The 26,598-nt window shown below is 37.2% G+C and overlaps 1 protein-coding gene across 1 annotated transcript in view; it reads left to right on the top strand.

The window, feature by feature from the left end:
* LOC128199936 (uncharacterized) overlaps window positions 1-26,368 on the top strand; it is a 28,486-nt gene extending 2,118 nt beyond the window's left edge. Inside the window, exons 4-8 of the mRNA XM_052891597.1 lie at window positions 682-888; window positions 19,692-19,757; window positions 19,933-19,998; window positions 20,324-20,416; window positions 26,292-26,368. Coding sequence (XP_052747557.1) covers window positions 682-888; window positions 19,692-19,757; window positions 19,933-19,998; window positions 20,324-20,416; window positions 26,292-26,368 — 509 coding nt within the window. The remainder of the gene's footprint in view (window positions 1-681; window positions 889-19,691; window positions 19,758-19,932; window positions 19,999-20,323; window positions 20,417-26,291) is intronic.
* Window positions 26,369-26,598: the final 230 nt, after the last annotated feature.

Below are 26,598 nucleotides of genomic sequence, written 5' to 3'. Positions count from 1 at the left end.
CCTACCTCACCGATGCCCCCTCCGCCTCCTCATCCTCATTGTTAGATAAGTACTTGTTTAATTAAGCGTTTCATATTAATTGTCTTTTTGTCTATTTGTCATGTTGTAATAATTAATAAAAATGTACGAAAAATGGAATAAAATTATTTTATTTTACCTTAACATAATCCCTTAGCACATCGATTAACGCATCACAAACTTCATGAACGATTACTGATATTCTTTGTTTTGATATACGAAACAGATACTGCAAACTGGTATAAGAATCTCCCGTGGCCAAAAATCTTAACGTAACCAACAATCTTTCCCTTGCGGTTATTGCTTCTCGAAAATTTGTGTCCTTCTTGCTTATTTTGGCGTTTATAAGAGAGTACAGATGTTCAAATTCAATTTTATTCATTCTAGTGAAATTGCTTTCTGCGTCATCAAAGCACAGCTCTTCAAATATTCTGTTTCCAGCTTGAAATCTGTTTTTGTATAACGTTTTTATCCAAAAATGTTTAGATTTTTTTCTTTTCTTTTTTTGTACAAGTTGATGAATCAGTATAAAGGCAGTGGTGGCGATAGCCTTCCGAACGCACGGCCTCATGATAATCTTAATCTAAACTGAATATGCGCTACTCGCGCGTGGCTTCTGTTCGACTTGTGAGTAACTACTGAGCGTTCGAGTCTTTTGCTCAGCCTCGGTCTGGCTCGGCTTTGCCGCGCGCGGCAGTCTCATGTGTATTAAATTACAGAATGAGGCTGCCTCGCGCGGCAAACGTTGCGAGGCAAACGTCCGAGGCTGCCTCGCGAAGCTGCTCGCTCAGTCAGTACGCGGCCATTTAATAATTTCATGTTTCCTTGAATCATACGTCTTCCATGGATCGGGCCCTTTCGGTTACAAAGGTAAGTAATTGGTTAATTTTCATAATTGCCTCAGCTGTGTTTATACTCGGATAATAACTATTGTTCGTACAAATTGTTAATGAAATGGGAAAATCCATTTATGAGCATACATTGCAACACAATGGCGTGCACATAGCGCTTAACTAGGGTAAGCACTTTACGTAGCTGTACAGATTAAATAAAGTATTCGTAGATAGAAGAAGAAACTACGACGACATATAAGCATGATGTGAGTAGTGCATAACATTTGAATTTTTGAATAAAAAAAATCGTGTCTCGGGACGCCAGACAGAAGTGATACTTAACTTAAAGATTAAATTTAAACTAATCTAAGCAGTAGCGTGCATAAGGTTTTTAACAGGGCAGGGGTAGGGTAGAGGTAGGATAGGGGTACGGTACAGGGGTAGGGTACAGTATATAGGTACAGTTTTTAGACTTCCAGAACACACAACTCGACATTGTAAAGAATAAGTAAGTAAGTAAGTTTGCCTAAATAACATTCGTTTTTTATTTAATTAAGCGATTAAAAGAAATTAAGACAATTTTAGACACATTTGTCAATATCAGTTTTGATACGCTAGCGCCCTAAAAATTCTGTAAAACATCGTTGTCTACGAGTACGTATCGTAAAAAAAAAAAGCATTCGTAAAATAAAGTCTTACTTTCTAGAAGGACTAGATAAATACCACCCGGGAGAATTAATCGCTACGCAATCCGGGTACAGTTATTACACCTCACCGGCCGGGACACGGTAAATGAATTATAATAAAATGCCAGCCGTCATCGGAACAAATGGGCTGGACGTGTCGCCGCCCACGCAAGCGACGCTCTCTCTATAACTTAAACAACGATGCCAAAAGATAAAAGAGCACCTATACGTTATCACCTAGCTAATAGACGCAACTTCGACTGATTACGAGTACGTATATGGAAAGTATTTTTTTGTACTCCCATTTCGTAACCTACTCAATATAAATCCTCAAACCATATCGCAGAACTATTCATTTCTTCAGGTCGTTTGTACAGGCAAATAATATAGTGTGTATATTTCAAATTTGAATCGGCGTGGTCTCCTGGATTCAGTCTCGGCGTGAACTCTTTGAGTTTGACTTTGTCTCTTATAAGGAAAAATCCCTGAATTTGTGTAGCCAATGCCATGGGACTATTTAAGAATACAATAATAATAAAAAACATTGTAGCACGGTTTACCCGTGTGGTAATGAACGGTAATGTTCATTGAAATATACATACTTAGTATATTATTTGCCAAGTTTTGTTTATTGTTTTATTTCTTTTATTCATCATCATAGAGACACGTAATTAGCCATTGTAGCACTCGTGCAGTCCATTGTCCAATTCGACTCATTACACAAAAATCACTCGGTCCTCATACCATAAATAACTATTTCCTGAAATCTCAATACTCGAGTGTGTAGTGTGTATGAGGCGAAAGACACGTCTGCGTTAGTCAGAACCTACCTCATTGTATGAAGGCTGAAAGTTTCTCAGCTTATGTTCCTACCACATGTAAGTACTTGTAGCCAATTATGTAGGTACTTGTATATAAGTATTCTGTGTGGTACCATTTGTAGCTAATAATAATATGCTCCCGACCGATTTTTTTTTCTTTCCGTTTCGGCCACGGCGGCCAATCGCATGGTGAGATTAACCATGTACGCAGGAGATATTATAGTGCACAAGTGTGTGTGCAACACACAGGTGCACTCTCTTTTCCCTCGCTCTCATAGTCCGATGGGATGGCAGACCGACACGACCAGTGAGAGATCAGGCGCAGGACCGACAGCTTTACGTACTCTCCGAGGCACGGGGGTGTATCAACACCGCCAAACTCCCCAAATCCAGGCTGCTATTAAGAGTTTTCTTGTAAAAAAATATCCCAATAACGTATTTTTTTTTGTTGGCCTGACCCAGGATTCGAACCCTGGACCTCATTCTCCGTAGCCGAACCAGCTTACCACGGGACCAATGAGACATTTGTAGCTAATGGTCTAAACACTAACATCAGTCTTATTTGCAGTTGCTAAACATAACGCGATTTATGTCTATGTTTAGAGACTTCCAAAATCAAAATTAAATTTAGTTTTTTTTATTGAGAAGTAATACATTATGGAACTTAAGCTAACTTACCCTAATTATTGTACACATGATGACCGCGTGGAATAGTGTCAAGAATACTGGCTGCATTTCCGCGCTGAACAGCCAGGCTGATACTTTGCGCAAAAAATGAGCCAGTCAATGAGTCAAAAAAAAATTAAAATCAATTATTTTATAATTGGTTTAGGAATGCCTATGCCTAAATGACCATAGATCGAGGTTTGTCAGTTCCTATAAAAACGTAAAGTAGTGTACTAACAAACAAACCATTTCGTATAGTTAAATCTCCTTTAGTTAAGTTAATATAGCCTAGTTTTGTTTTAGGTAATTGAGGCTAACTTAAAAATATGATTTTTTGTACTTATCTATGTCTTATATTATGTTCAGCCACGGGGAATAATTGGCGTATAGAAAAACACGGGAAGTCATTAGTGGCAAAGCGACCAGTATCTATTTCACAACAGTGGGACGTTTTCATGGCTGAGGCCGCTGCTCACACCGTTCGGACAATGTAGAGTCCAAATGTGTGCCCATAGTAAACAAAATATTTCAACCACATTAACAACTTACCTATAAGCAGGGTTTGAGAGATTTTCATATACAAAATATATGAAAATCAATAAACAAACAACTAATTTTATATCACTCTACAAAACTCGTACCCCGTAATGAAAAGTTCCAGAGGGAGATCTTAATTAATACTAATATTCTTTAATAAGCCCCTATGAATATACTAATAAAAGTGTTTGATAATGACATTGTGTTGAGCGTTCCCAAATACAACTAACCACCAAAAAATAGCAAAGAATTGCGCTGAAGCAACCCTACCAGTCTGCCTGATAAGCACAATAAAGATAAGAAGATAGCAATACTTTGCCAGAATATTATCTACTATCTAGTATCTACTATGTCATGTAAATATATATATCCCCAAAACTTATGAATTTTGATAGAATATTTTTATGTCAGAATTTCTTTCCATAGCTATGATCTACTGGTAACTAGATATCAAACAAAAAATCACACAATAATCGCTCAATATGTTTAGAAGCTACATCGCCACAAACTGATTTGTGTAACGTATGCATAGGTACGAGTTACACTTCTCTTTTTTACATCAAGGCTTAAAAATAATATTAGAAACAATTTAACAACGGTGTAATAGACGGCCGCAAATAGCCGCTCGCTAATAAGCCATTTGTCCTCGCAATTTGACATTTTAGACATTTTAATATACTTTTAATTCACCTCATGAATGGACTTTTACGCTGTTTGTATCATTTTGTTCATTAATATAAAATTGATACGGCTTGTTACCGGTGGTATGGAGACCGTTACCGCTATTTTGTGTTAGACATAATATAATTTTGAACAGATACGAGTTAGATGCTGTTTTCGAATAAAAAATATTTGGAGCGTGTCTCGTTTGGTTTATTTGGATTAACGTTTCTACGAGATTGTGGGAGATATGTTTTGTTTGATGTAACGAATAACTTAATACTAATGTATAATTTATTAGTAGCATCACGGTTTTAGTCATCATCATCATAACCTAGGCCTTTTGTAGGGACTTCGAAACATCACGATACTGAGCCACCTGCATCCAGCGAATCCCTGCGATTCGCTTGATGTTGTCAGTCCACCTGGTGGGGGGTCGACCAACACTGCGCTTACTAGTGCGGGGTCGCCACTTTGGGACCCCAACGTCCATCGGCTCTTCGAATTATGTGCCCCGCCCATTGCCACTTCAGCTTCGCAACTCGTTGAGTTATGTCGGTGACTTTGGTTCTTCTGCGGATTTCCTCATTTTTGATTCGATCACGCAGAGATACTCCTAACATAGCTCGTTCCATCGCCCGCTGTGTGACTCTGAGCCTTCTTATGAGGTTTTAGTGCCGGACTTAAATCCGAGAGGTCTGAGTTTCGACTTCAAATATTCCGATGGACTATTGTCTTGCTAGCCACACTTAGCATAGTTATAATATTAAACGGGAAAAGTTATTATGATGAAGATAATAAAGACATATTCTTTTTCTTTCTATTTAAAATAATAATTTAATAATTAATATTCTCCTTATATAAATAATTTATGTAAATAGTTTTAAAATGTTTAACGATAAGGTTGTTATTTATTGTTTTCTGAAGAATAAAAATGTAAATCTCAATAGTTCTAATAATTAATACATAACAGCTCGAACAAAATTTCAAGAGGTCTTTGCTTCGATTGGTAGTGGCTCATTGACATCACATATTCGACATTCGTATACAATTTTATTCGTTTATTTGCCAGGGAAGGGAACATTGGTGATTAGTCGATATGACCTCTGCCTTCTATTCGAAAAGCGTAGTTTCGAATCCGATCCGGGGCAAGCACCTCCAACTTTTCTGTTATGTGCTTTTTAAGAAATTAAATATTGCGTGTCTCAAACGGTGAATTAAAAGATCGCGAGGAAACCTGCATACCTGAGAACTTTCTTAATTCACTATGTGTGTGAATTTGCATTGAGCGTTGTAGACTATCAGACTAACCCTGATTCAACATTCATCTTCATTCTGAGAGGAAACTCGTGCTGAAGATTTAGTCGAATATGGGTTGACATTTAAATATACGGCTAATATACTTTTCATTACTAAAACATGACTAAGTTGAGCACACATCGAACAATAGGCTCAGATATTAAAAAGCATTCAATAACGCCACAGGTCGGGTATTCGGAAACGTCACCCATAAAATCTTTATGATTAGTCAAATCTCTAGCGGGGACGATTCATTATGGCCCATTATGTGCCGTGTTTATCGTCTTACACTCTACGGGCCAGTAAAATAACGAACGAGCGAGATAACAGCCGGACAGTCCGGTAATCTCCGGAACAAGGGACACTAATTCGATTGTGGTTTCGGGCCGGACTTTTTGGGTTTACGGGCACAAATTGAAGCGTTAAAAAAACTACAAATTGACTTTTTCGAGGGCCATTCATTAGTTGGACGCTGAATAGCGTGTTGTGTCGTTTTCGCTCAATTAGTTAAACGGGGAACGGACCGGCGCGCTCGCACACGGCGTCTTATATACCTAATGGACATGGGACATGGTGTTTCTTTTTTATACTTCATTATAATTACAGCCTGTTTTAATATTCTACAGCAGGGCTAGACGTCGATTCTTGTAGAAGAGATGTGGAGCTCAGACCCTCTATCATGGACATAACTTGCGTATCTCACATTACTGATTGATATTGTCAGACCAAACCAGTTTTTACGGCCGTAACCGAAACCAAATTTTTGCTTCAACCACAGTTTCGGTTTCGGCTGTAGTTTCGGTCAGTTTTCAGCAGAAATTGATACTAAGCCGAAACCTATTATTTAGCAGGAACCGAAACTGAAACAGTCGGTGGGACACTATATTGACACAATCTCGATTCACAATACAGACGAACGTCGAAAGCAGACGAAGATTGAATAATGAGATTGAAAAATAAAAAACAATTCGCATCGTATTTGCATTGCGCTACGGCGCCAGTAGCTTCCCTTCTCAACTCACATCCCTCTCTGCTCCCATCGCATAGCTAAGAAGCTCAAGTAATGGACGGCTCTGCTAGGGGAGGCAGCCCTCTTTCCTGTACCTCGCTACGCCCATGCCCTCTATCCACTAAAGGGCCGGTAGTTGCGTGGTGGGTCATAAGAGGTATCCAGCTTAGATCCACAATTTGACTTTGTAACAATCACCATCAGTCCGCATTACATAGCAAATATTTGTTTAAGAACAACTTGAGATGGCAATGGCAATGAGTTATAGTGTAACTTTTTATTGCTTGTTTCTTGAAAATGGTACCGATTTTTGGGAAATAAGTAAATGGTTTCGTAATGTAGGAGATCTTATAGGTGCTTTATAGGTGCTAGTTTCCTTTGTTTAATTTAAATAAGTTTGGTTCAGAGGATATACAACCCTACTCGATGTGTGCCTACTGTTTACCAACAATTAAATTAGAAGTTTATTTAGTTGACTTTCAAACTGATCAATAGATAGGACATAGGTATGATGTTATTTTTCGCTTTTTAGAGTAATGCATCTTTGAAGCTAGGTTGCACCTTAGGCCACATCTACACTTACCATCAGGTGGGATAGAGGTAAAGCTAAATATTTATAAAGCAATAAGTTTACTATTCTTTTTTATATGGTATAGGAGCGCGGTGGTGTGGTATACCATATAAAAAAGAATAGTAAACTTATCTATACAGTAACTTCGTTGTACTCTATCAAACGCGAATGCGCAGATTTTACTTTATATCCGCATAAATATCATAACAGTGAGCCCCAGACATTGTCTCAGTCGTTGTAAGCTGGGGCGTGTAGGCGCTCGACTTGTATTGACAGTGGGCAAATTTATAATTTTCTTCAATGCAACAGCTTCCACTATCAAAAAACAAACGCCCACGTAACCGAGCGAACTCGTACCTAGATACAATATTATTCAGCCGAAGGCAATGCATCTTTCAGCGTCTCGAATTAAATGAGTAATCGACAGATATCGAAACCCACTAACACATTCTTTTATCGTGAAAACCCCACAATAAGGTGATTTTAAACACATTTAGCGTATCGCCAGTATAGTTAAAAGCTGTATAATAGCGTTATCTGTGGGCCGGCACTAAATTGGGATGTCTCGGCCGAGGCGCGGCGGTTCTTATCAGTTTTGTCGTGTTCATCATGAGTTGTTAGGCTTTACTCGGGATATTTACGTCGGCCCGCGCCGGGGTGGCGAGCCCGCGTGTGACAATGTCGGAAACTTATTGCTCGTACGCTGGCGAAACGCCTCCTTCAATGCTGTTTTAATACGGGATAAGAAACTCGGGGCAGAGGAAATATCGCAGGTGACGGGAATAGTGATCGGCTGGTATAGAACGAGGTTTATTGTCCAAGATAAACGTTCGCTAACCACGGACATAAAGCATAATCTGTAAATGGAAAGCTGTGATACGGAGGTAATGTGCGAACGCAGCGCGATAGCCCGCCGCCCGTCCTATCGGTAAGCGAAGGCGACAACCCTTGCCGGACGCAATGGATTGATGAAGCGCTTTTTGGATATTTTTTCTCGTTCCTTTTTCTTATTGTCCACGGCCCATTGATAAACGGACAGGTATACGTACTCAGACAGGCGCCAACATTCCTCGCCGCGACCTCACACTTGCTCGTGGCGTTATAAAAACGGGCACACTTTTTTATATTAGCGCTTTTTAGGCTTATTTGCCCCGCTTTGTGTCCATCGTGATTGTTTGTTTTGGTTATTAGCGCGCCCGTAGGAAGTGAGCCCGATAAACCTATTGGCCCTAAGCGTTTTATTGTACCAATTTTAAATATCCGTTTCCATTTCACAACGTTACAAAGTCTCGCTAGATTGATGAGCCTCTAAAGATAATGGTTTAACTCCATTAGCGCCTAATCTGATAGAGTATCGTCAATATAATATAATATACCCAGTACCGTTTTACAATAATATTATACTCGTTTCGTCTATTGAATTTTGGTCGTATGTCAATTTTTTGTCAGGTGCTAATTAATGTTGATTACATGCACCATTGGACTCTCAGTTTGTCGCCGCGAGCTATAAATTTAGCAAGAACAAATCCGGTACTAGCCGCATTTGCATTTTATGAACAGCATAAAGCGAATATTTGAAAGTTCTGTCACCAAACGTCGGAGTTAGCTGAGGAGCGATATCACCGGTAACATGGAATGAACGTTCGCAGACGTTTTCATATTTATTACTTTCCTGCTTATAAAACGCTAAGCCATGTTTAAACGTCGGTAAACGGATTCAGATAAAAGGTACACTTGTGTCGATTTCGTTCTGACTAAATATTGCTTTTGGGCTGTTGACCCGCGCTCAATACGTGCCATTACTTTGCCGGTTTGTACAGTCAGTGACATATTTGTGGCGATAGTTGCAAAAATGTCCAAAAACTGTAGCGTCGATGTTAGATTTGAATGAAATGAAATTTACTATTCAAGCAAAATTTTTTTTAAAAAGATTGATAAATGTTTCTAAAATTGGTACAAAAACGAATTAAATTGAAAATAACGAAAAATTACTTCAATTCAAACAATATTAATTTTTATGCCGTTGAAATGTATTTTTATTTTGACGTTTGACATTGTAATTAGGTTGTATACTGGTGACTGATTTTTATAATAAGGAAGGAGAGAATTCCTACAAAATTTTCTCTGGAGGGCAAAATACGAATATAGTTAGGTAGTAAAGGACTTTCTTTTTCAGAGTAGGTCATGTTACAAACATTTCAAAATAATCTCGATTGCCAGCTATTAAAATAAATTAGATATTGTAGTTATTACTTCTGCGAGTTTTTTTTTAAATCAAAATGACCTGCGATGCTTAGCAACAGTACGAGTATATCGAAAATACAATCCACTTCGCCCATCTCCTTTTCAACATTTTAAAAAGGCAAATGTATTTGACTGTACCTCCTAGTTATTTTATGAATGAACGAAACACTATGTCCTCAGGCGCTTCCGCAAATTATCGTAGAAAGGTTCCACGGACGGATCGGAAATTGGTCAGAAATTATGGTTTGTCTTTACCACATCCATTCGTTATCCTAATGAATAGTGAATCGGTGTCGGTCCCTTTGCCGTTTTGATGGGCGTCGTCTAATAGTGCAATTTTGATTTATTTAGCAAATCATTTCCTGTGCTAAAAGACTTTCATTCATATTTTCAAAATTAGTTTGTTTTTTTTAGCAGTGAATTGTTTTTATCACTCGAGCTAATGAGGTAAAGTGTGTACCGAAAAGCTATTATAATAATTGTTTTGTTTCGTTGTTCTTGGAATATTGAAAGTTTAGGAGGAAAATAAATAGCCGTTTAGCGGCTCACGGGTTCCCGTAAGAGTAGGTAGGACCTATATGAAGTTAGTTTTATGCTGAAGTTAGGAAGTTCACGGAAATACTTCGGAAAGTACGTTATGATGTCAGCCCCACTTATCACTAACATTAATTGATAATTATATTAAAATTAGCGGACGCTTGCGTGAATTTCAGTTTTTCAGAAATACCGCGGGAATCATGGATTTTTTGGGATAAAATTAAACCTAAATGTTGGTCTTTAACCTCCTCTATCTTAAAAGTTCTATTCCTTGTCAGCCGTTTTAAAGGTCAGTCCGGACAAACAGACAGACAGACAGGGAAAATTAAAAAAAAAGCTGTAAGTTTTAGTATCGTGTAAATAACTTTAAGCAGTTGGGAAGACTCAAGACACATTTGTCTTAAAATGGTGGTTGGAACTTGGACACTTAAATTTCATTTAATATGTATTGATTTTTAGTGACACATAGTTCGAAGAGCCGATGGACGTTGAGGTCCCAAAGTGCTGGAATGGCGACCCCGCACTAGTAAGCGCAGTGTTGGTCGACCCCCATCAGGTGGACTGATGACATCAAGCGAGTCAAAGGAATTCGCTGGATGCAGGTGGCTAAGTATCATGATGTTAGGAAGTCCCTACAAAAGGCCTATGTTCTGCAGTGGACGTCCATCGGCTGACATGATGATGATGATGATTTTAAGTGAGATAGACAGACATTAAAATGTGCGCGAGTGATATTATAAGGAGTCCGTTTTTGTACTACGTACGTTCTGAACCCTAAAAAGGAAGCAATTGTAGCGAATTTACCACATACAATATGGTAATAATTGGATTTATTCCTTATAGAACAATTTATCAACATTCAAAAAGTCTTGTAAAGAAACTATTTGAATAAATGCAAATCTATTACTATGAATTAAATTTTGACAGATTGAGGTCGTCGTTTGACATATCTAGTGTGGGATCCATGACGGTAGATTTAATGACGGTTAGCAAAAACACTAAGCGATTTGTTACTGAGGCAGTTATATATCCAGTTCTTACAACTGATTTAAATTCATTATGATATTATTATATATTGAAGTTCTCAGAATATACACTTCAAACAACTACGTACAAGTGTATTGATTCAAGCGCAAAGGTTAATATTTAACTAAATATCTTTATATCTTATACTAGCTGGCGCCGCGCGGTTTCACCCGTGTAGTTCCCGTTCCCGTAAGAATACGGGGATAATATATAGTCTATAGCCTTCCTCGATAAATGGGCTATTTAACACTGTAAGAATTTTTCAAATAAAAAAAAAATAGTCCAGTAGTTCCTGAGATTAGCGCGTTAAATTAAACAAACGAACTAAAACGAACGCACTATAATATTAGTATAGATATTTGTGTGTCTATTTGGAAAATATTCAATTGTTCATCTCCACATTTACCCTCATATCTTGTAACGGTTGACTATTTTCAAGAAATGTGTCTTTTTGTGTCTTTTATCTGAGAACCATTGTTGGAAAATCAACGTTCAAATAAAGAAAATCGTATGCAAATCGAATGACCATATTATAGAGGTCAAATGCTCGTATTTTTGAGTTAATAGAGATGATTTGCGGCGCTGCCACGGATCCCTGAAAAACGCCCCATACAAAATGGTACGAACTTATGACGTCGTAGGCAATTAATGATCGTTAGATTTGTATGGGCGTTCAAACAAAACTACTAATATCTTTGTTATTTGTGCGTTTATGTTTATAGTTCATTTATTAAAAAATGTCACATTCAATGTAAGGAAGCTAAAACTGTATGAATTTTCATCTAATTACGATAAAAGATTTTTAATAGATTTTGAAATTTTATAATCTTATTTATTTTGCAAATATCCAGTCAATCTTTGCTTTTTACGTATAAATGAGTTAACATTGACCTTATTTACCCGAATGTATCATAAAAATCAATATATTCAAACCTAGTCATCATCCCCATTAAAAAGATAGTGCACCTGTAAATAAATTGCAATCATTGGAGCATCGCAGAAAAGTAGCCTGTCTATCGGTGTTCTACAGGATTTATTTAGGAGAGTGCGCTCAGGAACTTTTTGATCTAGTTCCCTCTTCACCTTTTTACCATAGAACTGCCAGACATTGCAGAGGTCTGCATCCAAACGTAGTTGATGTCCCCTGCCGGGCTAGCATGGGCAAGGGATAAAATTTTTATCCACCCATTATATCCACTGACTAAGGATATAAATCCACCCGTCATAGCATGGCCACAAGGGAAAGACAAATTAATCCCCGAATATGTAGGGGTGGGGTAGGGGTTGTGTAGGGGTGGGGTAGGGGTGGGGTAGGGTAGGGGTAGGGTAGGGTTAGGGTAGAGGTAGGGTAGGGGTGGGGGTAGGGTAGGGGTGGGGTAGGGGTGGGGTAGGGGTGGGGTAGTGGTGGGGTAGGGTAGGGGTAGGGTAGGGTGGGGTAGGAGTGGGGTAGGGGTTGTGTAGGGGTGGGGTAGGGTAGGGGTAGGGTAGAGGTAGGGTAGGGGTGGGGTAGGGGTGGGGTAGGGGTGGGGTAGGGTAGGGGTAGGGTAGAGGTAGGGTAGGGGTGGGGTAGGGTAGGGGTAGGGTAGGGGCAGGGGTAGGGCAGGGGTAGGGCAGGGGTAGGGTAGGGGTAGGGTAGGGGTAGGGTAGGGTTAGGGTAGGGGTAGGGTAGGGGTAGGGCAGGGGTAGGGTAGGGGTAGAGGTAAAGAAGGGTAGAGTAGGGATAGAGAATAAGTGCACTTATGTCACAACGAAGCTTGACCGGGTCCGCTAGTATGATAGATACTATAGATACCTACTACAAACCACCGCAAAAAACAATCACCAAACAAAACAATGCCAACAGAAAACAGATAAATAATATGCACAAAATAACCAAATATTATCAAATTTACGTTTATTTCGGACTATTAATATACCTAATGCCAATTTATAAGATATATACAAATGGGTTGACAAGTCTTTCCCTCCGTTTATCCACCGGGGATATTATATCCACCGGCGTGCCCATGCGCGGTGAGTGGATAAAACGAGTGTGGGGGATAAACGTTTTATCCTCTCCCCGTTGATAAATTTTTCCCTTGCCCGTGCTAGCCCTGCTGGAATACGAAGCGTTTCGGTCCTTCGTTCCTGATCCGCACTGCGAAATTATGGAATGCCCTTTCAGCTTCCTTTTTGCCTACCACCTACTATATGGGTATTATTCAATTCAAGAGTGAATAGGCATCTTCTAGGCAAGCAAGTTTTTTGACGGTCTCCGTGGCGCAGTGGTATGCGCGGTGGATTTACTTGATGGAGGTCCTGGGTTCGATCCCCGACTGAGCCGATCGAGGCTTTCTTAATTGGTCCAGGTCTGGCTGGTGGGAGGCTTCGGCCGTGGCTAGTTACCACCCTACCGACAAAGACGAACCGCCAAGCGATTTAGCGTTCCGGTACGACGTCTACTAAACCGAAAGGGGTGTGGAGTTTCATCCTCCTCCTAACAAGTTAGCCCGCTTCCATCTTAGATTGCATTATCACTTACCATCAGGTGAGATTATAGTCAAGGGCCAACTTGTATAGAATAAATTAAAAAAAAAGTTCCACCATAGGCTGCATCATCGCTTACTGTCAAGCATGATTGCTGCCAAGCGCTAGCCTATATAATGTAAAAAAAAACTGTGTTAACGCTCAAACTTTCGTCTTAAATGTAAAACCACCATCGATGTAAAATCAAAAATCGATTCGAATCGAATCGATCGAATTAATCGAATCGATTAAGCTGAAATCAAATTTTAGTCGGGTGGACTTTATTATTGACTTAGGATAGAATATTATTATTTTAGGTAAAAATAAATATCGTGTTAACTACACATGCTGACGATATATCGGCAAGGTTTACATTTAATCCCTTACATATTTGTTTTCAGATTTCGATGCCTTTTCTTGATATTTGGCACCCGTTTGTAAAATGTTGAGGCAACCTGTTCATTTTGATACATTTAATGGAGTAGCAAATATTGTCGTAGGAACATCTAAGGTTATTGGTTATTTGAGGGACTGCTGTTTAGCGTCTTTTGTTTATTAATGTTTTACTAAGAATACCTCCTTAATAATTTAATATATCGTCGTCGTTATCAACCCATATTCGGCCCACTGCTGCGCTCGAGTCTCCTCTCAGAATGAGAGGGGTTAGGCCAATAGTCCACCACGCTGGTCCAATGCGGATTCACAGACTTAACACACGCAGAGAATTAAAAAAATTCTCTGGTATCCGGGTTTCCTCACGATGTTTTCCTTCACCGTTTGAAACACATGATATTTAGTTTCTTAAAATGCACACATCTGAAAAGTTGGAGGTGCATGCCCATAGAGGCAGAGGTCATATCCACTGGGCTAATTTAGTATATATATCACCCTAAATAAATATACATCATTAAAAAAATCCAACTTCCACGTGTGAGTAAAAGCTACATAGTTACACATAGTTGGTAGTTCAATTATCTTTTTAAATATATACAAAACTATATCAAAATCAGTGAAACCATTCAGGATAAATAAGGTGACAAACACACTAGCAGAAAAACTATATAGATATTACTATATATAAAAACTATATACTATATTGTATAAATTATCGAGTACTAAGACAATGTTGGAAATTTCAACAAAACGTTTTTATTGCTAAGTATCCATGTACTCGTATTATATAGAATATTATAAATCAGATAATAATATACTTTTTACTTAACCGATTTTCATGAAAAAGAAATGGGACCAATCTAAAAGTATACTCTTTCAAACAAAAAAAAGAATTTTCAAAAATGGTTAATAAATGAGGTGAGGTAATAAACATTAAAATAAAAATATATAAAATATATGCGACGAATTGAGAACATTCTCCTCCTTTTGTTGAAGTCGGTTAAAAATAGAAAAACAACAATCAAAACAGCAACTAAGTATCAAATAAAAACCAGAAATTATAGTTCACTAATCCAAAATTATTATTCCGAATTTTACATTCCGTCACGTGTTGTTCACCAGAAATTCTCACAGTAACGAGCGATCGGGCATTTAATAATTCGAATGGTCATAATGCGAATCAATCGATTTATGTTCCACGTAAGCACATCACGTAGCATCTAATTCAGTGGTCAGCCGAAAAGATATTCAGATCGCTGCCATTACGCGCTGGCCACGAGACAGCGGCAGCGAATTTTAAAGCGATGCGAATTGCGAATTAAATGTCTATGAATAAATAAAAAAAAAGTCAATGCTGATTCGACATAGTAAAAAAAAAAGATTTTTTTTAGTCTACGAATGAACTTTTATTTTTATTAAAAAAAATCTAAATCATACCTTCAAAACAAAGTCTGACTAGTTATTTATTGTAAATAACACAGGAACGTCTATGATCTTTGATCTTTTAGATTTGTTTGACTTCTAATAACAGAATAAGCTCAAGTGCTTTATGTTCTGTAAGAATTATTGTTGAAACATCGAAAAAAGGGAAAAAAATCGAAGAAATATAATTTACTCTCATCTTTTGTATGAATAGTGTTTTCCATGTAATCTTGTGAACTATCATTCTTATCAACAAGACTACGTTTCAGTCAGGGTCTTTAAGGGTAGGGTAAGGATCTCTCTAAGAAGAAGATACACGTCTGGCGCGTAGGAAAAGAAAATACTTACTAATAGGCAAGATCATTTCAGATACTGGAATGGAAAGAAAGAACTTTCCATCTGAACTGCTTCAAACTACCCTCAGCTTGAAAATCGCAACGACTTACAGCGTCGCCCTTACCGTTTTCCGTTCCCGTGGCCGAGCTTTTTAGGCAGGTCAGCTTAGGATTGGATCACTCGGTATTAAATCGTATGTAATCGATTCGAATCGAGGATAAACACTACAATCGAGGACTCGTTGCAGCTGTTAGATATGCGATCGGCGTCATCCACTAAAATAATATGACACAGCCGTTTTCAAAGCCTGTGAGGGTACTGTTGATATAGTCATAATTATCTCGTACGGTTGACACAGAAAGTCAAGTTACAATATTTTCGGAGGAATAATTAATTATTTTTTATTTGTGTATATAAAATTTTATAAGGTAAATTGAATTTTAACCCATGGGACTCGTCGATTCGGTACGTACTTATCTGTAAAATCTATTAATGATATTTTTTTATCACCTGTGTCTTTTTTATGATATAGTCCTGAGAACTGTGATTATGATAGAATTAATATTTAGAAATGACTAAACATGAGGGTATTTTATACCCTCATTTTTAATTTCTTTGTTGTTGCACTATGGTTTGTTTGTTAGTAAACAGTACTCATTAAAGGCTGTAGTATAGATAGAGACATGTATTTTTAAATATATATTTTTTCTTTCAATTATCAGAATATTTATATGTTTTATATACAGATTTGTATTCTTTGCAGATCTATTCCTCCGATTGAGGCGAAACTTCATGGAGTCCACATCTAGGAGGAGGTTTCTAAATTAGTAATAACTTTAAGATAGTTTTGCAATGGGTTGATCGTAGTACAGTTATATACATATCATGCATTAATGTTGCAATACGAAAACGAAAATACGTTAAAATATTTCTAAATATTTTACAACTTATATAATTTGTTTTACTAACCGCTAACTATTATTATTGTTTGTTTTTTTAGTATTTAATACTGTATAATTAATTAAAATAACCTATGCACAGTAAAACTAACTGTCGTTTATGTTGTACTATGATTAGGCTTAATTCCAATATGTATTTTGTACAATAATAAATAAAATAAAAAAAATGAATAAACAAACCGCACCAATTTTATGCCGACGGTACTCCAGGGATCAACGGCAGACCCTGTAAGTGGTTACTCATGCTTTCAGAGCCTATAATTTGACAATATTTTGTGTCATTTGGAACTTTAATATTACTTATGCCATTACACGTCTGTGGATATAATGCTACAAGAGCCGCGGCCACAGGGTCGATTAAGGGCGAACTAACCACAGGGTTCCCTAATTCAATATTAAAAGCATCCTACGACGTGATCAGCAACTAATAATAGGCTAATTTGGGAAAATGTCCCTGAGAAAACGATGGAATGTCATTCTGTTTCTTAGTTTTTTTTAGATTAATTCCCGGAGAAAAGATGTCTCCTATTGTAATTTTGTATGAACGTTTTTGTGATGTCCCTAAAAAGACAATTGTGGTCATTTAATAATTTTAATGATTGCATATAATTTGTCTTTTATTTAAGGTTTTGTAGAGTTTTATTTATTACTATTCAAACGCTACGAATTGGATAAAAAGTAGATAGATCTTCTTTCCATTACTCATTTCATATAATAAAGGGGATTTGAGATTTTCCCTTGTAGATCAGTTCACTCCTATTAAGTCAAAAAGATGACTTTTGTAAAAAATAAAATTATTAAAAAAAAAGGGAAAAAATTAAAACACATCGACGTAGGTCGCGTTTACTAAATTATTTGATACTTTTTATAAAAGTTACTACTACGATTTTTTAATTTTTTAGTATTAGTTTTAAATAAACGAATACCTGAGAAAAGAGAGGGTGGTGGACTTCATTTTCCGCCCGTCTGTATATATTCGTCAGTCTTGAAAAAAAAATGAAGTCCAAATTCAATGTTCATGAGGTAAAAAGTGTAAAAAAACTTTTTAAATTTTTTGATTCACTTCTGAGTTTAACCTTAATGTATTTTTAGCATTGTATGTAAAAAGAAAATTACACGATATACTTATTATCGAGTCGCTTCGAGTAGGTATAGGAATATAGAGGGTAGTCTGCAAGTAGGGATAAACATGACATCGACGGCATTACGAGTCGCGTTAGTATGCATGGACTGGGACGGAGGGCGCTGCATTATGGGCTGTATATAAACGTCGCTTCGGCTTACAAATTGCGAATCCAGAATGCAATCTCGATTTGAATCATATTTGGAATTGTAAAGCGACTGATTCTCCTTTATGTGCTGGAATTATGCATAGCTTTGCTTCCGATCTGATGAAACAAATAACAAAGCAGACAAAAAATAGTGTAACAAGATAGACGGAGAAGGATTCAAACAAAGATAATTTTATACTATAGATAGATTACTTCTCAACAAAATCACCGCAAAAAGTGATCCGAATTTAGCTACACCACTGAGCACATATGCACAATTTTGTCTTTAAATCCATTATATATTTATGTATATATAGTTTTTACGCCTCCTGAACACAATTCGACATTGTAGATGGTATTTAGGTATTATAGGTTTAAATCAAGTTCGTTGTTTAATACGCGACTAAATGAAATGAAGTAATTTTCCACATTTGTCCGCCTCAGTTTTGATGTGCTAGTACCCCATCTCTAGTATAAAATATCATTGGATTCAAACAATTCTGATGAGTTTTTTAAATAATTACCTATTATGTGTAACGTACCTACTAACATGTTTCACGGCTTCATTCTTTTCTGCCCCTGGCATCGCTCATGTGTAATAGTTTTTTCCTATCCCTCAGAAACGTAACGTTTTTTGAGAAGATTATGATTTGTGTATACTTATGACAACGTATATGCAATTTACATGCATTACTTACTCTACTCATGATCTTGATCATCATGACCAAGAGTATTAGATTAAATAACACATGTAAACTAAGGCGCGTCAAAACTGAGGCGAACTAAAGTGCCTATTTATTCGTAAGGTATTTAAACAAATAATGCCTAAATATTGTCTACAATGTCTAGTTGTGTGTTCAGGAAGTATAAAAATTATATGTATGTACATAATAATATATTATAATGTCAGTAAACACAAAATTGTGCATGTTTACGCTTACAGGAGTAGCTAAATTCGGATCACTTTGTATGGCGATTTTGTAGGCACATAGCATGTCTAATAGTATAAAATCTTTGGGTACATTCGTTGTCCGAACCTATGGTTGACAAATAGCCGAATATAACGTTTCAAAAGTTTGTATTGTACTTGTAATGAACGAAATCCGATTTTAATTTTTTTTTATAGGTTTACCTAACTACTGTTAAGTTTTCTACCCATAACTGTATTCTTTGTTGGCTACAAGAATACCAATATTTATTAATAATGGGTGGTTTATAATTTTATGATAATATAATAAATCATGATAATCATTAAACGATATTATGTAAGTAAATGTAAGATTAATTTCACATAAATACGAGTATATTTATTAACATACAATTGCGTGCTACTATTTATGCATTTATTTATTGCCGATAAGTTATACTTTATTTAATTAATATAATATTTATTACCACCGACCACGACAGTGTCAAAGAATAAATAAAATAGATGTTACAAACTCAGTCAGTCTTACTTGGGAATTTATGGCCACTATGTTACGGGTTAATGGGCCAAGCTCTACGCAATAATCAAGAATATTTTCAAGCAGTTTTCAAAGACAATTTTATTGTTGTTCGTTGTACTAATAATAAGTTTAATACTTAAAATTCTCGATTAATTACTATTTTAAATACAAAAAACTGTCAGTGCATTCATATGGGCACTTGGTGTAAATATAAATACACTGTCCGTTTTTCATATAGGTTTTGCATGAAATACTGCTTATGCTGTTCGGCGTCCATCATTCTGAATTGGCAACCGACGAACCTGGAGTGGAATGCTAGTCCTACACATCATAATTGAAAATACTATTTTTGGCATTGTTGACACTCCATAAATAAATAATTGACCTGAGATGTCTATCATAATATTAATTTTTCATATCTAATAATCTATGACGGTATTCCGTTCACAGTTCGCTCGACGCTTTCAGCGTTCCGTGAACAGTACTACGGCGAGCGACGGGCACTGCTTATTGCAGGTAATGCAACCAGTATTATTTACGATAGTAAGTTTACAGTATTAGGAGACAAGCATGCTGTTATTCTACCCAATGGCAAATGCTAGTTGAGTTTAAACATCACCTATGACAGAGTAACTGGCTGTAGAGCGTCTATATAAATATTACATAATCTATGACGGTATTCCGTTCACAGTTCGCTCGACGCGGTCAGCGTTCCGTGAACAGCACTACGGCGAGCGACAGGCAGTGCTTATTGCAGGTAATGCGACCAGTATTAGTTAGAATAGTAAGTTAACAGTATCAGGAGACGAAGCATGCTGATATTTTACCCAATGGCAGATGGTGGTTGAGCTTAACCATCACCTATGACTGAGTAACACGTTGTAGAGCGTCTATATAAATATTACATTATCTATGACGGCATTCCGTTCACAGTTCGCTCGACGCGGTCAGAGTTCCCTGAACAGCACTACGGCGAGCAATGGCAGATGGTGGTTGAGTTTAACCATCACCTATGATAGAGTAACACGCTGTAGAGCGTCTATACAAATATTACATAATCTGTGACGGTATTCCGTTCACAGTTCGCTCGACGCGGTCAGCGTTCCGTGAACAGCACTACGGCGAGCGGCGGGCGCTGCTTAATGCAGATAATGAGACCATCATCGTTTACAAAAGTAAGTTTAATTAACGTAAAAAAGCGCGTTTACTCTAACAGCCGAGTTATCGTGCCCATCTCGCTTATAATGACTTTGCTTCATTATTTTGTTGCGACTACGTGTCTGTTAAGTTTCCGGTCCCAGTGGATTCAAACAGTAATTTTATGGTTATGCGATTGTTTGAACTCATGTGAGCTCTTTTTGAAGTTTTGCTTTGGATTCATTATACTTGATATGATGCTAAATGGAATGATATATCGGTATCATGTTTTGTTAGATGTTATACATACCTAAATATAAAAACCAATTGCTGTTCGTTTCTTTCTTGGCCGATTTTGATGATTTTGCTTTTGAAATGTTTGTTGTAATCTAGCAAAGGTTTGAAAGGTGAGAAAATATGATTAGGGGTAGAGTAGGGAAGCATATGTAAGTGCACATAAATCAAAGTGAAGCTTGACCAGGTCCGCTAGTTACGATACGTTCCGTTTACACTATATTATATTTTTGGATATAATGGTGAATGAGTGTGCTAGATATAGGAAATTATTGACAGTCGGTCTGTCTTCATAATTATGTGCATCTGAGTGCGTGTCGGCGTGTACGTATATGCGAACTGGGATCATTGGGGTGCATCACTTTTTAGACCAGGAGACGGTATCTGAACTTTTAATTACATCTAGTTCTAGGTCCAATACCGGTAACTTTGATTCAGAATTTTGGCTATATAGCCACTTTATTTGAGCGATTTTTTAATTTATATTAAATAATCCCTACCCAGGAGACGTCCGCGACTTCTTCAGCTTGGAAAACCTTGACCTTATAAGCTTAAAGTTTCTAAAAACTTTCATAAAAATATCCCACCTATTTTTTGCGTTTAAAAACTAAAATGTTCAAAAACAAATATTTCCCATTTCTTCAACCGACTATGATTCGTCTATGCTTTTTAATCATGACGTTAAAAAATTATGTATGCTCTATGATTGTTCTATTTAAAAAAATTAAATAATACAATAGGCTCTCATTCTTACCGCTGTGATGGAAATTAACGTAACGATGTAGGCAGCTACATATTCTTACACTCATTTGAACGATACTCTTCTACGATGTGAATTAAAACTGGCGTATGAATAATTTAACGGTTTGTTTAGCGCTTTATCTCATTAACATGAGTAGGCCCATTTCTACTAAACAGTTAATATTTATTAAGCACAGTTGGAAAAAAATGTAAACATTGTAGTGTAAAGATAGCTGAAAAAGAAAATCTTTTGTTAGGTACATGTTTTTCTTTTTTATTCAATTTTTAATTTTACAGAGACCCTAACCTTTAGATACGTTCCATCCCCTTTTCTAGCAGTAGGGCGACTCCGACTGAGCCTCTGCACTTGTAGACCTTTTTTTTTATTCTTTACAAGTTAGCCCTTGACTACAATCTCACCTGATGGTAAATGATGATGCAATCTAAGATGGAAGCGGGCTAACTTGTTAGGAGTGTGGATGAAAATCCACACTCCTTTCGGTTTCTACACGGCATCGTACCGGAACGCTAAATCGCTTGGCGGTACGTTTTTACCGGTAGGGTGGTAACTAGCCACGGCGGAAGCCTCCTACCAGCCAGACCTGGACCAATTAAGAAAATCTCAATAGGGATCGAACCCAGGACCTCCGTCTTAAAAATCCACCGCGCATACCACTGCGCCATGGAGGCCGTCAAAAAATTATGTATCAACTTTTTATTCTATCTCAGAAGACGCCCTAAGAGCGACGTTCCATCCGCAAAATTTTAGACCCAGAAATCAGGACTCAACTCTGGAATAGAATCTTTGTTTAAATGATGTGGTCATATTATAGAGTTTATATGAAATACTCGTTACCACTAGCAAGACGCCTAGCGATCCAGTGTTTCGGTATAGTGCCGGGGTTAAAATACCAGTGATATTTGTTGAGAAAAAGGGTTAAACGGCTAGAAGTTATAGATCTACCATCATATACTTCATTGACACTTCGTGTCAGGTGAGATCGCAGTCAAGCGTGAAGGTATTGACCAACCCTTGTGTAAGGAGGCCAGAATGTTGATTTATGTAAGATAGTAGTTAATCGTAGATAAATAATGTATTTTAATGTATAATGTGGCTCCTATGAGGTATGGCATGTTCAGTATTGAACAAACCCTCTACAAATATAGAAGAAAAAAAGGTACTGATCAGCAATAGTACCTTGAACCGTGATAGCCCAGTAAAGATGACCTCTATACCCACGATTTGGAGAATGTATGTTTGAATCCGTTCCAGGGCATGCATCTCCAACTTTTCAGTTATGTGCATTTTAAAAAACTAAATATCACGAGTCTCATCGTTAGGAAACCTTTCAATTTTCTATCCTTTTTCTCTGCGTGCTATTAGCCTAACAGCTTTTTTTTAAATATAAGCAACGCTTAGCTGCAATTACGCCTGATGGTAAGCAATGATGCAGTCTATGGTGGAACTCGCTTGCCTAGAAGTTGCCTATTTACTCTTGACTTGATACCCATATTGTAGGTGTTGGGGAAAACAAACCTCGGCTACAATACGTAACTGTAGCTTCTAAGATCGGCTACTAATCTCATAACTGTAGCCTCAAAGTTCGTCTACAATAACTAAACACAAGTGTACAACAAGCTAAGTAGACTAAATGAAAGCAATTACGAGTGTACGGTCTACAGAATCGGTATGCACATCACTCTGCTACCATTATATTTTCACGCTCGAAGACGCCGGATTGCCCAACGCCATTCGAATTTACGTTCGTGGTGATAAATCTCCGTTGTGTAATATTTGTACTTAGTTACTTGGATTTACTTACTGAATTATCAATCCCTGAAAACTCGTGGTTGGTGTTCAATAAAGCGATAAAACTCGCTATAGAGATTATAATCTCTATCTGCTTATTATTCTTTAATCTTTGCTAGTAGCAAAGATTAAAGAATAATAGGCTAAGATTAAACTTTTTTCATAACTTGTATTTCAATATTTAACACTAACAACAATTACCTAAATGAATATAATAACCAATAATTAGCAATAAAATTACTCTATCTTATTTCTTTACTTTTTGTGATTGTCAGACTTCACACACGTAGAGAATTAAGAAAATTCTCAGGTATGCAGGTTTTCTCACGATGTTTTTCCGAATTTCCGATAATCGAAAAGTTGGAGGTGCATGCCCCGGACCGAATGCGAACCTACGCCCTCCAAAACTGGAGGCAGAGGTCATATCCACTGGGCTATCACGGCTCTGCCAGTACTTGAACGCATTTTATTAGCAAATTGCCCAAGCAGAGAAACGACTTATCATTAACTTTTTACCGCTTCGAATTTAAATTGCATGCAACGACTGACGCGAACAAATATGAATTTATCTTCGGAAAAAGTCTAATAAGAAAAATATTGTGATTTTTAAACTTGTCTGTTTGTATTTCTTTAGTAGCTCGAGTAAGACAGGTTCATCAATAAACATAGTTTGTCGGAACTGTTTTTAATAAAATGGCTTTTTGTTTTTAACCTTAAGTAGGTACGTTATAAGTGATGAAAGCGTTAAATTAGCAATTTGCGAAAAAGTTTTCCTTTGATACAGTATAACAGAGAATTATCTTTATTAACTTTCAAGTACATACATTTAAAAAGTTTAAAAACCATAATGTAATTACTTAAAGAAAGGTCTAAAAATGACGAAACAAGAACATAATTCAGATATAAATGAAGTACTTAGGTCAAAATTGGCTATGGTAGAGACGTGATGTACATACATACATAGACTGCCAAACTCATTACCCTTCCTTTTGGCTACGTCGTAGTCGGGTAAAAAGTGTCATATACTTACATAAACTCAAAACTAAATTCTTAAATCGTTATAACTAATTTTTATTTAGATACAACATGATTTAAATGCTTGTTTGAAAAATGTTGATTTACACGTAGGTACCTACTTTTAAAACGTTTAAGTTTATCTGTTTGTCGCGAGTAGTTGATTCATGCTGTACCAATACACTTTGCAGAGTGAAGACAGCAAGAAGAAAGTAATTAGTAGCTTCATTTACGTATGTTTTTTTTCAGTACCCAGAATGTAATGCATAACAACTTTTATACAGTGACTAGCTGATGCCGCGTGGTTTTACCCGCGTGGTTCCCGTTCTCGTAAGAAAACGGGGATAATATATAGCCTATAGCCTTCCTCGTTAAATGGGCTATCTAACACTGAAAGAATTTTTCAAATCGGACCAGTAGTTCCTGAGATTTTCAATTAAATCAAACAAACAAACTCTTCAGCTTTATATATTAGTATAGATTTAACACTAAATACCTATAAGTTGATGACTTGTAACGCACGCACGTATTAAAGTCTGTATAATCTCTAAGTAACTCATTAAAGTTGCCAGTAGGTCCGTGTGTAATGGCACAGAACATTCGCGCATTTATATTATTGTTATGAGTTTTAGCCTAAACTAGCGGACGCTCGCGACTTCGTCCGCGCGAAACTCGATGTAAACTTTCATCCCCTATTTCACCCCCTTCTGAAAAGTATCCTATAAACTTCTTCGTATTATGCCCAGTCAACAAAAAGACAGATTCAGACAAAAAATATACAAATGTATTTTTTGCTTCAATGTCGATTATATAATGCCTAACTAAAATATTTTCAATGTACAGAATTGAATTAGCCCAGGATTCGTGAAGTATTTTTACAATTGATTACTATCAAGTTAATTTTCGGTGAGTAGCTTTATATTGATGAGACGCTTAACTTTTATTTTATTGGTCCAGAGGCTTTAGCCATGTGGCACGTCGATTCTCTTTCTACAAACGCTAACGCTTCAAAAATTTTAAAAATGTATAGGAATGACATTCACTATAGATAGGTCACCAGAGGGCCTAGTAGCAGTTTGATACTATACGTTAAAGTAAACGCGAATATCCAAGGAATTGAAACAGCGCTATCTAGTGGCACTACTGCACAACTGTTTCAATTGTATATAAATTCGCGTTTACGTCAACGCGATAGTAACAGTATGAAATTATTGAAAGCTCCCACTAGGCACACTGATCAAGTTGTCGATCAGACCTGTCATTGCCATACATTTTGTTTGTTTTCGAATCGTTAGAGCTTGTACGCAACTTCACCACGGAGGCCGATAACCTACCTGATGTTACCTAAAAAAAACCTACCCAATTTAAAAAAATATACGAAACTTGAAAGAATGACGTTCTACTACTCCTACAAGGTGCTGCTCTACATATACTGCTAATCATGAATACAGAACCTCCTTGTTATAAGTCGGTTAACAGTCGTAAATGCAGATCCAAAGAGCACAGCTAGTTCCACAAATTGCCGGTTCGGTAACACCAACAATGTTTCCTGCGCTGATAGCGCTGTTGTTCTAATCACGAGAAAAATCTGATTAAACGTTAAGCACGCTAGCTCGTACCAGTTATAAAGTCTTTACTTTTTATTCGCCTGAGATATGGCTAGGGCTATGCCTCGCTTGATATTGTAATATCGTTTTTTAAACGATATCTTTTTTTTAATACTTAATCAGAATATTATTTTCCCACTGCAAAGAAATTTCAGTAACAAACATTCGAATAAACTGTATGATAGTTTGAAATAAATATTTTAAAAAAATCCTGGAATACAAACCAAACAATATTACGCTGGTAGACGGGCGGAGACGGCAGCGGAGAAATGTCCCAAAACGTTCCATCCAGTAACAGTCTGTTGAAGTAGGGAATGCGAAGTCGCAAGCGGCCAGAGTGGGGGCTCTGGCTGCTTATAATCTGCGACACTGGGCAGATAGTCGTAGCAGCTTAGAGTGGCTGAAGCTGCTACAACGTGTTATATAAAACCAAAATTTTTCTCGTAGACGAGCACCAGAGGCATAGTGCAACGGAGGCACCGGCGAGTTTAACTGAGGTCCCGGAGCCTACCAAAATGCGCTGAGGGTGGCCACCGAGGGGGTTTTAGTGGTAAATTCCACATAACCCGTCTTGTCCCCCAGCAAGTCGGGTATCTCAGAAAGAGATTTCCCCCGCGAGAAAAAAAAAAAAAAGCTGACACCATGTTGTATACGAGCTTCTTACGTAACATGGTGTTGTTTCTAAACGGTGACCATTACTAAGTAAGTAAGTGAAGTAAGTATACGGCATCTATTTTACGTATGCTGCATCCTT

Source organism: Bicyclus anynana, chromosome 4, assembly GCF_947172395.1.
Source record: "Bicyclus anynana chromosome 4, ilBicAnyn1.1, whole genome shotgun sequence".
In the NCBI taxonomy this organism is placed as follows: domain Eukaryota; kingdom Metazoa; phylum Arthropoda; class Insecta; order Lepidoptera; family Nymphalidae; genus Bicyclus; species Bicyclus anynana.
Note: the sequence above shows the minus strand (reverse complement) of the source record. Positions and strands in the feature narration are given on the sequence as shown.